The sequence below is a fragment of the Epinephelus moara genome, chromosome 15 (assembly GCF_006386435.1).
Source record: "Epinephelus moara isolate mb chromosome 15, YSFRI_EMoa_1.0, whole genome shotgun sequence".
Classification (NCBI taxonomy): domain Eukaryota; kingdom Metazoa; phylum Chordata; class Actinopteri; order Perciformes; family Serranidae; genus Epinephelus; species Epinephelus moara.
In genome coordinates this window covers 6284161-6297879 of record NC_065520.1, presented here as the reverse complement: position 1 = coordinate 6297879, position 13719 = coordinate 6284161, and the positions used below count along the sequence as shown (strand labels likewise).

Below are 13719 nucleotides of genomic sequence, written 5' to 3'. Positions count from 1 at the left end.
CGGGTTTAGGTTTCATTTTAATGCTTGGGGGGATAAAGATAAAATAAGGGATTGGGGGTCCTCTGCCAGAAAAATCTGAGCATCAAACACATAATTTTCTGCATTCTGGTGAAATGTTATGCCAATTTGTGCATTTTCTGCACCAGTTTATGGTGTAAATGTCAAATTAAAGACATGCAATGCTACTTTCTGTCTTTATTAAAGGAGAAAAACACATATTTTCTAAATATTGAAGGGAGCGTGTAAGCCTACAGAATAAGGTTCTCCATAAAAATCCATTGTTAGGGCCTGGCCACTACATTATAATATAACAGTGTGTTAAAGGTGGACCTACATCTTTCAACTGCTTAGGCACTTTAACTTTGGTAACATTTTGAATGCAGGTCTTTTCCAGTTTTGGGTACTTTCCCTTCACTGTACATATTTCTTCAGAGTTTTAAAGGGACATAATTTGGGGGACTTACAAGAGATAAATTTAAATGCAGTTTCAGACAAGCCCCCAAAACAGTGGCTCCTACGTTTCCCATGATACAGCTCAATCTTATCTATTTGTCTAGCCCTTAAAAACCTGAATGAGGCCGACTCATTGACAGACAGGCTGACGGCGCTGCCTACAGTAATAGCAACCACACATCAACAAAGTGGACATTAAAAGAGGCCACAGCATCTCCATCTTCTCCTCCATGCACCTTACAGTATATCCTCCCTTAAAACCACACTGCTGTGCACAAGGTCGCACGAGCTTGCAGGAGATGCACAAGGTGAAGATGAAAGGAAGGGAGAAGGGGGAGGAAGTCAGCTTGAAGAGGGTGAACCACAGACACTGCCAAGAAATGATGAAGTCGCTGTCAAGGTGCACAGACTGAAACAAGACTCGGAAATGAAAAGAGCTAGAAAGGAAGGCTGGTGTAAAGCATGAGATCTTTGCTGTAGCTGTGTCGGAGCAGTATCTGCATGGTAAACTGTGGGAACCCCCTGATCTGAGATGTTTCCCTGTATTGGACCTGCAACATTTAGAGAAGCAAGACCACCCACCGATCTTCTCTCCCCTTCAGTGCACTCACTACCTTAAAGGGGAAGGTAGGGAGCGAGCAGAGAGTAGAAAGAGGAAGCAGCATGTAGCTAAGCAGCTCCAACCTCAGCTTCAGCACTTCTCTGTTTTACTTAACTTAATAATGATGTGCTCGGAGGAACATTTCCCACTTGGACTGGCTGCAACTATAAGATGACGGGAGGTTTTCTGAGTGTTCCCATCATGAGGCCTAACCACTGCTGGACCGTCCTGCAGGTGTCCATCTTGGCAGCGCTGCTTCTCACCTTAAACGCTGACAGTAAGTTATTGTTTTTGCATATTTTGCTATCTCAGTATTTGTGTGGTGTTACTTTTTCTTCCTCTCTAGGTCTGTCAGGTTACTAAAAAGTTGGCAATGTGACCACTATCCAGATTCTCTGGTAAAGGTTGGAGGCCTGATTACTGTAAAAGTCACGAACTTTAAAGCGCCATGTACTTGTCTACGCAGTATAAGTATACAGGCAGCGATTACAAGATGAAGTCGGTGTTAAGTCATCTCCAAAACCCAATGAGTGCCTCAGTTTGGTGTAAAACATTCATGGTATTCTTCCTTGTGCATACGAAAAAAATAATCTTATTATGAAAGTGTACTATGGATGTCGTTTGAACTGACAAAACAAATGCATAATTTCGGTTTCAGATGCTAAAAATGCTACTTTTAGGTAATTTCTTCCACAACAGGAGGGTGTTTTTGGCGCATGTGGGAGCTCAATGGAAACAATTAGAGATTTTATGCAAACATAAAAGAGGCAGAAATGTTGAAGATGACACAAAAAAATTTCTAGAGCATACTCATTAGCTTTATCAGCCGTACACCCACTTCGTGTTACTGGTTTCTATGATTCCCCGTTTGCCATAAGCGTAGGTTTATTTCGACATTTGGGGGGACAAATATGAAGTGGGGCATTTGGTCGTCGTCCACCAGAAAGTTTTGAGCATTAAACACTTAATTTCCTGCATTCTGGTGATTCTTTATGCACCAGTTTGTGCATTTTCTGCATCAGTGTAACTGTCAAAACACAAGTCCTCTGCTACTTTAATGTTTATCGGTAGGATGTTCACACTTTCTAAATATTGAGGGGAAAGTGTCACCCGCGCCCCCCCAAGATCTACGTCTATGCCACATGCAATGGGTGTAAAAAAGAGAAATGGCTGTATGAATTACTTTATTTACTACTGCTGACCTCTGTGTCACACACTTTTTTAGCTACTGTGGTTTCATTGTGCTCTCAATGTTGTTTGTGGTTTGAAGCCAGCAGAAGAGCTATTATTTAATGACGACTCATGTTGGTGGTTGAAAGCAACCAACACTTAAAAATGGACTTTGTTCAAAGCAAAATCAGATTCATTCATGTTAAATATTACCTCTATGTATGTGTTACACCAGTGGAGTTAACCACAGACTGTTAAAAAAGGAGTTTATCAATATAAACCATAAAATACATGAAAAGTGCAAGACCAGGGCTGCTTTTCTACACAGAGTGAAAGTCGACATTTTGCAGATACATATTTTCACAACATGGCGAGGAACCAGTTTAAGATCAGGTGACGTCTGAAAGCTCCAGAACAGCCACTAAATGTAAGGCTGCTTCAGAGGTCAAGAATGAACTCTCCATTCATGAACAGTGGAATATCAGGTGCATTGAATTGTGTCAAACTAACACAAATGTTGCAGATTTCGGTGTAATTGAGGGTTCTCTGGGTGAAAAATAGACATGTGGGTTTAAAGTTCCCCTTGAGACACCGTACTTCAGGTGGGGTTCACTCTCAGTTCCCTCTCATGCAAATAATGTTTCCACTCATTGCAAAATGAAATGTCAGTTTCAGGAGTGTTTAATTAGCTGTTAGATGTTTTCGTTTTCACTGTATTAAGTCAAGCACGGTTTACTTGTCTTTTGATCTTGTATAATTTTTCTTCCTAGTTCCATAACTTACTCAGAGAGTTTTAGGCTGCTAATGCGTAGTCCACATGTCTGGCATCCTCTAACTAAAAACTTCATCAAACTATTCTCTTCATGGTATCTGCAAGTCATGAAAAGTCTTAAAAAGCCTTAAGGGATATTAAAAAGTCTTAAATTTAATTTACGATTGAGTGTGTTGATTTTAGAAAACTGATTTTTCTGCTGCTTATTCAGGTCCAGATCACATTAAATTAATTGATTTCATTAGTTGTACTGTAGTACTGACAAAATGCAATATAATTTGGCTGGTATTACATCAACAGGTTCAAACTTGTATTTTGGGTTCTGTTAAAACATGTTTTCATGCTTTAATGTTCAAAAAACACTTTATTTTTCTCATAATGTCTGCCTGAATATATCTGTGTTCACCCTCTGTCTGAAATGCTCATTTCAGTGTCTGTCTCTTTCAGGCCGCCTCCCAATGAGCTCAGTTTGCTCTGATTTGTCAGTGTTTCCAGGTCTTCCACATCTGTGCTTTTAGCATCTCTGCACTGTCACTGCAGCCAGGGAATGACTGTAACAGAGTGGCACTTTTGCCGGAGCGCTCTGAACTCCTTGAGTTGAAAAAAATTCATTTGAGAGTTTACAGTTGGTAAACAATGGAGGAGAAACTGGTGGTAGCGGCTGCTGGATACTTAGAGCTGTATGGCCTGATGATAGACAGCAGGTTGTCACACTGCCCCCAAGTCATCCTAAAATATGCCTGGAAACGGCCATCATTGAGGTGAAGCTCCTGGACCAACTAGTGGTACTCCCCATGATCCACCCTCTTTTTTAGTGTCTCATGTACCCACACAGATCTCCGTCTCCCTGTGCCCGACAAACTATTTGCTGACAGCCTCTCACCCTCAACCAGAGCTACTGCAAGTACCCTCTGCCTGAACATTTTAGTAACTTAGATACTAATTACTGTCAAATAACTAAAGTCAAAAAAATAAATGGTAGAAGGTTTGAATGAGGAGGTGAGTCAGTGGCTACCTGGCAACAACAAAAAGCTGCAGTGAGCATTTTTTTTTCTTCAATAGTGGCACTCTTTTTTTTTTTTAGTTGAATTTTTTTTGTTTTTTGAGTAGACCAAATCACAATGTTTGTCTAAATTGGTTAGTTTTTAGCCAACTCAAAAAAAAAACAAAATCAAAAACAGTTTAAGTGTACGTTATATGTGGAAAAACTTTAACCGTTTTACCTTGCTGTCAAACAGCCTTTTCCAACGGGGAGCTGAAGATGTTATCTCAAAACCACCAGACTCCATTGACAAAAACAGTCGTTTTAGAACATGGGAGCTGCTAGTTTACCACCGCCTCAATCAGTTATTGTGTAATATTAATGCAGGGTGGGTCAGGGTGTTTAACTACACATTTTTCAATGTTACAGTTACAGCTGAAAATGGCAACTGAAATAAGCAAGAAATAAGTCTCCAAAATTCATATCAATCAATCAATCAATCAATCAAACTTAATTTATACAGCACTTTTAATACAAACAGAATGCAACCCAAAGTGCTTCACACAATAAAAACAATAACCCCACCCTATCCACCAACCACAGACACACACACACACACACACACACACACACACTCACTCACTCACTCACTCACTCACTCACTCACTCACACACACACACACACACACACACACACACATAAATTCAGAGACTGTAATGGTAAGGACTAAACAGTAACAGACCACTATAAAAGCACTATTATAAAAAACAGGAACTGAGGATCATGAGTGGGGACTCAGAATAGATAACAATTTTAGATCCGTAAATAAATAAGTTAAAATAAATGAATAAGGAAATAGAAGAATATGCCAGCTAAAAAAACAACAACAAAAATAACAGATTAATAGAAATAAATAAATACACAATAATCATAGAAACAAATTTAAAAAGTAAAATTAAAAAAATAAAAATACATAAATAAAATGAAAAACAGTTCAATTAAAAGCCAGGCTAAAAGGGTCGGTCTTGAGTTTGCTTCATATCAATTGCCAGGAAGTGTTAGCAGGACGTCACAGTGATTCGGTCAATAGTATTGTCATGATATCACTGCTTTACATAAGCCGGCAGCTTGTTTAAAGGTAGAGCATTGAGCATTTGATACTTTCATAGTATTCATGTTGCACATATACCTGCTTTGTGGGACCTTTAATACCTCTGGTATTAAAAAGCCTTTAACTTGGTGGACCTGCAGAAACCGTCTTTGAAAAATGATTGTTGCACAACACATATGGGGCTAAGCTCTCACCTGAAGTGTATCTTAAGATCGAATGTCTCATTCTTTCACCATGAGCTGGTATCACATACGATTGCTACATTAAGACATTACAGTAAACTGTAGTAAAAATAAGGATGAATTAATGTTTGTTGTCATTTTTGTTTGCAGGTAAGGATTCAGACTGTGAAGTTGATCTTAAAGTGGCCCGTGACACAGTTTATGAAGCTCTCCCTGGAGAAGACCTCAGGATTAACTGCATTGTTGCGTTCTGCAATGACTCACCACCAACAGTCACCTGGTATAAACGAGAGAAAACTGACATCCCTGTCGATGTCAGCAGTCGCATTAAAATGGAGTGGAAACATGTAAACCGTTCAGAGGGAATATCGTTTTTGATCTTCCAAAACATATTCAGAAATGACTCGGGTGTGTATCAGTGTGGAATTGGAGACATTGTGAGTCATAACATCAACGTCTCTGTCCACGGTGAGTGAGTTTTTCTCCCATTTAATACATCTATATTGGACTGAACTGACCTTTTCTACTGCTACCAAAAAATACATAACAAATTCTATCGACAATGTCTATCTCAATATTATTATGACTTAACAGCTACTCTGTATTGTTTTATAGATCATGATGGGCGTACCAATGCTTCGGGGATGAATAGCACAGGTAAGAAGAGTATATATGTTGTGTTATGTTGGGACATGGCTGCTCCACATGAATCTGAATCCTGTTATGCAAACACTGTGGCCTACACTACTTATGTGTATATATGTTTATATACATAAACACATTCATATTCAGTCAGACTTTCTCTTTTTCTCGCAGAAGCCCCCACTTTGAAACCTGAAACCTTATCAGATCTGTTTAGGTACATCTACTTTGGTGCTGGGATTGTGGCATTCGTCACTGTAGTGATAATTATTTCCATTGTATCAATGCACGGATGTAAAGGTGAGATGTTGAATAAATATGCAATATAGGACATGACTGTGACTCTAAAAACAGGAAATAATTTTTAACTGTCATCATGCAGGGAAATCAAAGAAAAAGACGCAATCTGAAAATCCGGTAAGACAAGGCTACATTTTAAACTTGCATCTTGTTCTTAGTTCTTTAAATATTTTACTGCAGAGTGCTTTTTTTGATGTCTGCAGTACATTGCAATCCCAATGGAACCCTTCCCACATGCCAGCTTCCAGCCCTCGCCAAGAGGAAGCCCCTCTGCACCGCCACCTCGGAGGCCACTGCCCTCACAACCCAATGAGCTGCCGTTACCGAGAGACAATGAGCACGTTTACAGCAAGGTGAAGGAGGACAGAGGGAGACCGAGGAAAAAGGCAGAGGAAGAGGGGAGTTCTCTTGTGTATGCTGCGCTCAACCATCAGGTGCCAGCGAGACCTGCTGCTTGGCCGCGGAGGCCAATGGAGGAGACTTCAGAGTACGCGGCTATCTGTGTGAAAGACCCATCACCCACGAGACTAAGTGACTTCAAAGAGGACAACAGCTTGCGTTAAGTGGAGTAATGTGGTCTTGATGTTGAAGGAGAATTAAAATTTGATACAGTGACCCTCTTTGGTAAAAACGGCTCGCTTTTGTCAGAGCATGAGGATGCTACAGCATGGACAACCCACCAAGTCCACATGAGACTTTGCTTAATGCTAAATTAGCATCTCCACCATTTGGTCAATACTTTAACGGCCCTACACACCAACACTTTTGACTCTGGTTACTTAGACCTCTGCTGAAGTTGAAGTTTGCTGGGAATTTGTGAGATCATCATGTACCAAATGTGCCAAACTGAGAAGGGGGTAAGCACATGTGGTTTTCACTCTATTTCAATTCAGCCAGAGGACCGAAGACAACTCTGTACTGATACAGATAGCCGTAAGGTTGCCTTGTTTGCATCATAAAACAGTAAAACGTCTTCTTTTGTTTACCCGGAAATTTTACTGACAATCCCACTGGAGCTGTGGTACGAGATTTCTTCAAATCATGCGAGCTTGTGAGCTACTAAACTACAGGTAAAGTTAAAGTATAAGGCCGGTGATAGTCTGTATTTTTCTTATTGTCAACAAATCCCATAAAACTGATCCTACTTAAATGTATTGTCTGACATAACTTATTCCTCAATATGAACTTGAAAACCACTTGCATTGCGAGACATGTTCCTTCACACATACAATAATTTATTTTTAGTCAATCCCACAAACACAGTCCTGCAGCTGTAAATACTCACTAGAGCACCAAATGTGGATTAATCCACAGCAGAAAATAGTCCCCAACAAATTTACCATTTACTGCTGTCTGAGTAACTTCTGCTGAAATCTGCAGTGCCCAGGTTTTTTTTAGGAAATTACTTTTCAACAACAAAAGTGTATATTTGTGCGCCCATTTTAGTTAGAGACATCATGAAATCTAAATAGTTGTTTTATCACATGTCTTGCACTGATGGTCACATCAGTATCTGGCCCAGTGATGATAAAAAAATTAGTTTTGTCATTTCCTGGAAATGATTAAAAAAAATCTGATGATTCATCTTGCACTCAGGGACGTATAATAATTTTGTGTCCAATTAAAAGATCTTGAATTGCTATGTCCCTACCCCACGACTATAACTCCTGCCATAATTGGCTTCAAGGACTTTTGAAGTCTTTGTTATGTTTTTGGTTGTGCCAACTCCCGGGTTGACCGCTGATAACGCTGTCCCAATTCAAGGTGGCATGACGGTGGCATCACTGAAGCGTAACCATGTATTTATGAAGGAAACCTGTTTATTCCTATGAAAGTTGCTCAGTGGCGCATGAAGCCAAAAAAGTTCGTCTTCCTGTGTATGAAATTATGTGGATCTTCCGCACTGTGTTGCCCATAGAGCAAATGCATAAGAGACTTTGCCGGCTGAGTGGCTAACTTATGGTTTACCTCCTGCTAACTTTAATGGATAAAGGTATTTATTTGTGTGCAGCTCTACTAGACTTTGAAAATGTTATCAGCCTAAATGGATCAAATCCTGATAGTGAAACAAGGCATTTTTCGGTGCTTATCCTCTTGAGGGACGTGGGGTGATGGAGCCTATCCCAGCTGACACTGGGCAAGAGGTGGGGTACACCCTGGACAGGTCACCAGACTATCACAGGGCTGACACATAGAGACAGACAACCATTCACACTCACATTCACACCTACGGACAATTTAGAGTCACCAGTTAACCTGCATGTCTTTGGGCTGTGGGAGGAAGCTGGAGTACCTGAAGAAAACCCACGCTGACACAGGGTGAACAAGCAAACTTGGCACAGAGGGGCTCCCCCAACCTAGGTTCGAATTAGGAGCCCTCTTGCTGTGAGGCAACAATACTTAGCACTGCACCACCGTGCCGCCATTCACAGATGTGTCTTTCACAATGTAAGTCTATAGGAAAAAATCTTTTTGGGTCCAATGGCATCACATCATGGACCATGAAGTTGTAGTTACACAGTTTGGCCACTACGTGAAATTGGCACCAAAGTCTGTCGCACTTCCTGGGGGCCTCAGTGTTACGCCTCCCTCTGTCAGCACTGTTGCTGTGTTTTAAATTAGCGCAGCTAGCACTAGCCTCCACCATTTGGGCTACATGTCTGTTGGATACCAAGACAAGTCCCTCCCTAGAAGTATAAACGTGCGTAACCGCATAGCACTCTGCTAGCATTTCATGGGGACTTTAAGAACCAGTGGGGCCACAGACAGGATGGGGAGTCACAGAGTACTGAAAGACGGACTAATGTTTTGGATTTTAGTATTTCATAGGATTTGTTGACAATAAGAAAAATATAGAAGTACATCAGCCTCATCCTCTTACATATCAGTGGGAAAGGGGCTCATCAGGCTACAAAAGTAGCCTAAATGTATTTTTTCACAGGATTTTTGCAAACTGTCTTCAACTAATCTGCATTTGTTTGTGATCTTGGTTTGAATGTTTTGTGTCATGCACTCACCGCAGGTTAAAACTGTGACTTTGTGCTGTTGCACATCCATGACTTGAATTTACTCACCTGGAAACCCTTTTGGAGCTTAAATACTGTCTCATTTTCTGACGATACGAATGACTATTAAGCTTCTGTAATTTCCTTTTTAGAATTATTGTGTTTCTTGAACTGGGAAATGGAGAATGTATTAATAATCTGATTATTTTGTGCAATCAAAGAACATAATGTGTATCCATGACTGTTTGATTTCAGTGTTTCTAATAAACAATCTAATACCACAGACACACAAATGTTTACTCAAAACCCCCCAAAGTGCCAGATGTACCAAGGTTAAAAAAAGGTGTGCTCTTTGTGCTTTGATATGGAATATATGTTAAGGGTAATGGAGGTAAGCATACATCTAAGACCACAGCAAACAAAAGCAGGAAGTGAGGTATACCAGACGTCCTTTACTTTGATATCAACAGCAGACCTACAGTGATAGTTGTTTGACAGAAGTGGATAGCTGGTTCTTGAAGTGTTTCCACCATGAGACCAAACTACCGTCTGAACATCTTTCAAGTGTCCATCTTAGCAGCGCTCTTCCTCAGGTTGGAAGCTGGTAGTAAGTTTTTGTTTTTCTATTTACGTCGCTCACTCTCAATGTGAGCAGGTCTGTGTTCAGGCCTTTGATTCTCTTTCGCTAAGTAAGCGAAAGAGAAGTAAGTACCATGTTGTAAATGCCTGACTTTGTAAAAAAAAATATGAATATATATATGAATGAATGGCTGTTAAACTGACAAAATGTGAAGAAATTGGGTCTTTAACTTGAATGAATGCAGTGATTTTAGTTCATGTTTGCACCTAAGATGATCTTAATAAACTGTGTGTAGATGGTGGATGGAAAATATTATCAGTACTTAATATATAATGCATTTTTCGAGACTGTCCTCCCTGACAGGAGCAAAGGAGGAAGTCAGGCAATGCAGTATAAAGTGCGACACAGTCCGCCTGTGGGGGTGGTGGTGGTGGTGGTGGGGGATGGGTCTAACAAACAAAGGACTTTCATCCAGGAGACTTGGTGTTAGTGTCCTGTGTGAAACCAAAGTTAATGTTGGTAATGTAAACAAAGATGCTTTGTAGTCATGGTTAATGCACTACAAGCTGCGCCAGTGGTATAAAATGGACGCTATACACTTCCTGTCTCCTAAGTGGGCGCTGCTGTCTCACCCTCTCCATCCAACCAGCTTGTTTTGAAGGACTGTGATCAGTGAGTAGATGGATGAAAGCAGATTCAAAACTATATATACAACAAATTTAAAGCTTGCACCTCATTTTGCTGCTCGTTTTTATCTGCTAACTTAATACCTGATATAAACTACCTGATATAAAAAGAATTCTGAACGATTAATACTATCATTTGTAACTGTATGTAACTCATACGGACGAGCTTTAACCTCAAATACACTCCACATGACTTGGTGATTTCATAGTTGGGGGGGGCGACAATAAACAGTAAAATTTTAGAGAATAATTCCAGGGGGTACAAGGAAAAAAAGTTGTAGCCTGTCTTTTATACAGCATCTTTTACCGCAATTTGACGCTTTAATCTTTTCTCTATCTCTCCAACAGGCAGGCATAGGACCTTTCTTAGCACTGGCTGAATCCACCTGCACATGTCCAGATTTAAAACAAAATGATTGAAATCAAATTAACATGTACACATGTACAAATTCATTAAGTTGTGATGATTTAATTGGAGATTGACAGAGACTGCAACATTTGACTCAGAAATGAAAAAATCTGTTTTAAAAACAAAGTAGATATCTACTGGGTAACTGAGCATATATCAATATATCAATAACTCAAAAATCTAGGACAGAACAGCCAACAGTAAAAATAGGCTACTTTCCTTTGGAGACAAAACAATTCATAAACCTAGATAAAACCTTCCTGGAAATAAATTTAAAATGTCAGTAAAATCTGAACTATTTCTGACATCAATATCCAGACAGTTAGTCTTTTAGAATGACAAAAATAAATATTACTGCTCTTGTCCTGTCCTCTCCCTTTTCTTTCTCTCCTGTCCTCTCTGACTATCATTGAACTCTGAGCATAATCATTAGCTTTTAGCTTAGCAGCACTCGTTATTGAGTAGGCTTTTGAACAATGCAGGAGAAATGTTGCAGATAGTGTTGTCATGGTACCAAAATTGGATCCCACTGTACGATACCAATGAAAATATCATGGTTCTGAGTAGTATCACGATACCACAGCAAAAATGAGGCAGATGTGCCTTTTGTCATTTATGAAAAGATAAATCACTTTTCTATAATACATCAATGATATTTCAATGGAATAAATTACTTATTGACTTATTCATACTTCAAAAACAGCATCAATAAGTGATTAACATGGGGGGGATCAAAATAAAATAAATAAATAGAATAAAAATCAACCAGCCACCCTCCTCCCCTGACAAGTAAAGAGCAGTCCCTTCATAAGTAAAGAACAGTCCCTAAAGTGCGGTGAGGTTTGTGGACCGTTACCTGCCACAAAGAGAGAAATGTGAACGGCTCGTTTGTCCTCTGACACGTCACATACCTGTGTGCTGCCATGGCTCGGCTGTCCAGGTACTACTGGGCAGTCATGACACCAACGAAAGAGGAAATTACTGGACCTGGAGCCGGACTTCTCCGTCGCCGGTAAGCTGTTATCTTGCGCTGCGGAGCACTATGGCTGCCGTATTTGACAGGAATACATTACTGTGTGTGTCTGTGACCCCCGTTCAACCCACAACCGGCAGGATTAGCCTTTCGTTTCTGCTGCTGGTTGAAAATCTGTACTCGCACAGCTGCTCCTGAATGATTTCTTTTGCTCGCAAAAAACTTTTTTTAGTTGCAAATGCGAGTAAAACGCTCGCACCGTTGAGCTCTGTAGTGGAAAACAAATCACTGTAGCATATATAAACAAATCTAACCTACAAGTAAAAATAAATTAATAATAATAACTTTCACTGCTTAAAGATACTCAATAGCTCAGCTAATACCTGAAATGTCACTGGATACAAACCACTGCAGCAGCAAATCGAGTGCCAGGTGGCCAGTGCGTGCCGTTATTGGCCAGCGCGCGCCGTTATTGGACGGCGCATGGACACTCACCCTCTAGCGATTGGACTTTGAACTTATCCCACAGTAGTGGTACCTGAGGTACCATAGTACTATGGTACTCCAACTTGTTGTAAATGGGATGTGTTGTAGCTTGTGTAAGTTAAACTGTGTCTGTGTGAGTGCACATCTTATCCTGGAAAGAGTGTGGGATGCACTAAACCACTACTAGGAATGGGAGGGGGGGACTAAATCTTTTAAGATTTAAATAGCACATAATTGCGCAATTATAATGAGCACCGCTTACATTGTGTTTTCAATAAATACTACTGCATTGTTCAAAAATTATTAATAGTGTCTCAAATTATTCTAGAGGGGGACAGCTTTACTGGAGGGGGGGTCATGTCCCCCCTGTCCCCCCCAGATTTCCACCCTTGGTGATCTGGCTGCAGCAGCATCTTCAAAAACCCATACAACCTATTTCTGTGGTTGTCAATTGTTAGATAACATCTCACTGCTTTCATGTTGTGTCATCATCAGCTGGTATCACATTGTCCCAGTCATTTCTGATCTGTACTGTGTGTCATTGTCCTTTTGCAGGTGAAAATCCAGACTGTGAAGTTGATGTTAAAGTGCGCCGACACACAGTTTATGAATCTCTCCCTGGAGAAGACCTCAGGATTAACTGCACTGTTACGTTCTGCAAAAACTCACCACCAACAGTCACCTGGTATAAGCCAGAGATAATTGATGTCCCTGTCAATTTTAGCAGGAGCAGTCACATGACAACAGAGTGGGAACTTTTAAACCATTCAGAAGGAATATCGTTTTTAATCTTCCACAAAACACGTACATGACACGGGTGTGTATCAGTGTCAAAGTGGAGGCGGTGTGGGTCATAACATCAAGGTCTTTGTCTGGGGTGAGTAGAACTAAACCTATACTGGACTGTACAGTGACAGGAGGCTATTATGCATTATTAATTTAGAAGCCCTTATTATTTCCCAAATGATCAGATTAAAGACTTAATTGTGACAAGGAAACAATCTGAATGTTTTTCAGATGTCAAACTCACCACAGGTACATGGACAACTTTGGAATTAGGTAAGAAAACACACGCACTGTACATATAGATCAAGAACAAACATCTTCTTTATACGAATGATCTTTTCATACATCCATGCGCCTTTGAAGCTTATTCAAATGTCCTGTTTTATGTTGCAGACAGTCCCGCAGCTCAGGACACTTTCTGGCCATATGTGTACCGTGTTGTCGGGATCATGGCGTTTGTCATCATAGTTGTAGCTATATATGTTGGATCAAGATGTGGATGTAAAGGTGGGAATTTCTGATTTTTACATACAGCAGCAAAAGACCTCTGCAGGTCTGCTGAGGTACAAAACATAAAAAA

General features: G+C 40.2%; 1 protein-coding gene and 1 long non-coding RNA gene across 3 annotated transcripts; both read left to right on the top strand.

Annotated features, from left to right (window-relative positions):
* The first annotated feature begins 885 nt into the window (after nt 1-885).
* On the top strand, nt 886-8928 carry LOC126401843 (B- and T-lymphocyte attenuator-like). Of its 2 annotated transcripts, none has more exons than XM_050063361.1 (6): nt 886-1331; nt 5423-5740; nt 5888-5929; nt 6092-6214; nt 6297-6331; nt 6418-8928. In XM_050063361.1, exons 1-6 carry the CDS (start codon nt 1226-1228, stop codon nt 6775-6777), a joined length of 984 nt encoding a protein of 327 aa, XP_049919318.1. In that variant the 5' UTR covers nt 886-1225; the 3' UTR covers nt 6778-8928. The 2 variants fall into 2 exon arrangements, with proteins under 2 accessions (XP_049919318.1, XP_049919317.1); XM_050063360.1 differs by having other exon boundaries at nt 888-1331; nt 6089-6214.
* Nucleotides 8929-11504: 2576 nt separating this feature from the next.
* LOC126401951 (uncharacterized) lies at nt 11505-13412 on the top strand. The gene is made up of 3 exons (XR_007571140.1): nt 11505-11906; nt 12909-13230; nt 13371-13412. It is a non-coding gene; the product is annotated as an uncharacterized LOC126401951 (long non-coding RNA).
* The last annotated feature ends 307 nt before the right edge of the window (nt 13413-13719 follow it).

Excerpts from the sequence above, each read along its gene's own strand:
- LOC126401843 (XM_050063360.1), top strand. The coding sequence starts at position 1,226 with ATGACGGGAGGTTTTCTGAGTGTTCCCATCATGAGGCCTAACCACTGC. Across the intron at positions 1,332-5,422 it reads TCTCACCTTAAACGCTGACA|GTAAGGATTCAGACTGTGAA; the intron begins GTAAGTTATTGT and ends TTTTGTTTGCAG. Across the intron at positions 5,930-6,088 it reads TTCGGGGATGAATAGCACAG|AAGCCCCCACTTTGAAACCT; the intron begins GTAAGAAGAGTA and ends TTTTTCTCGCAG.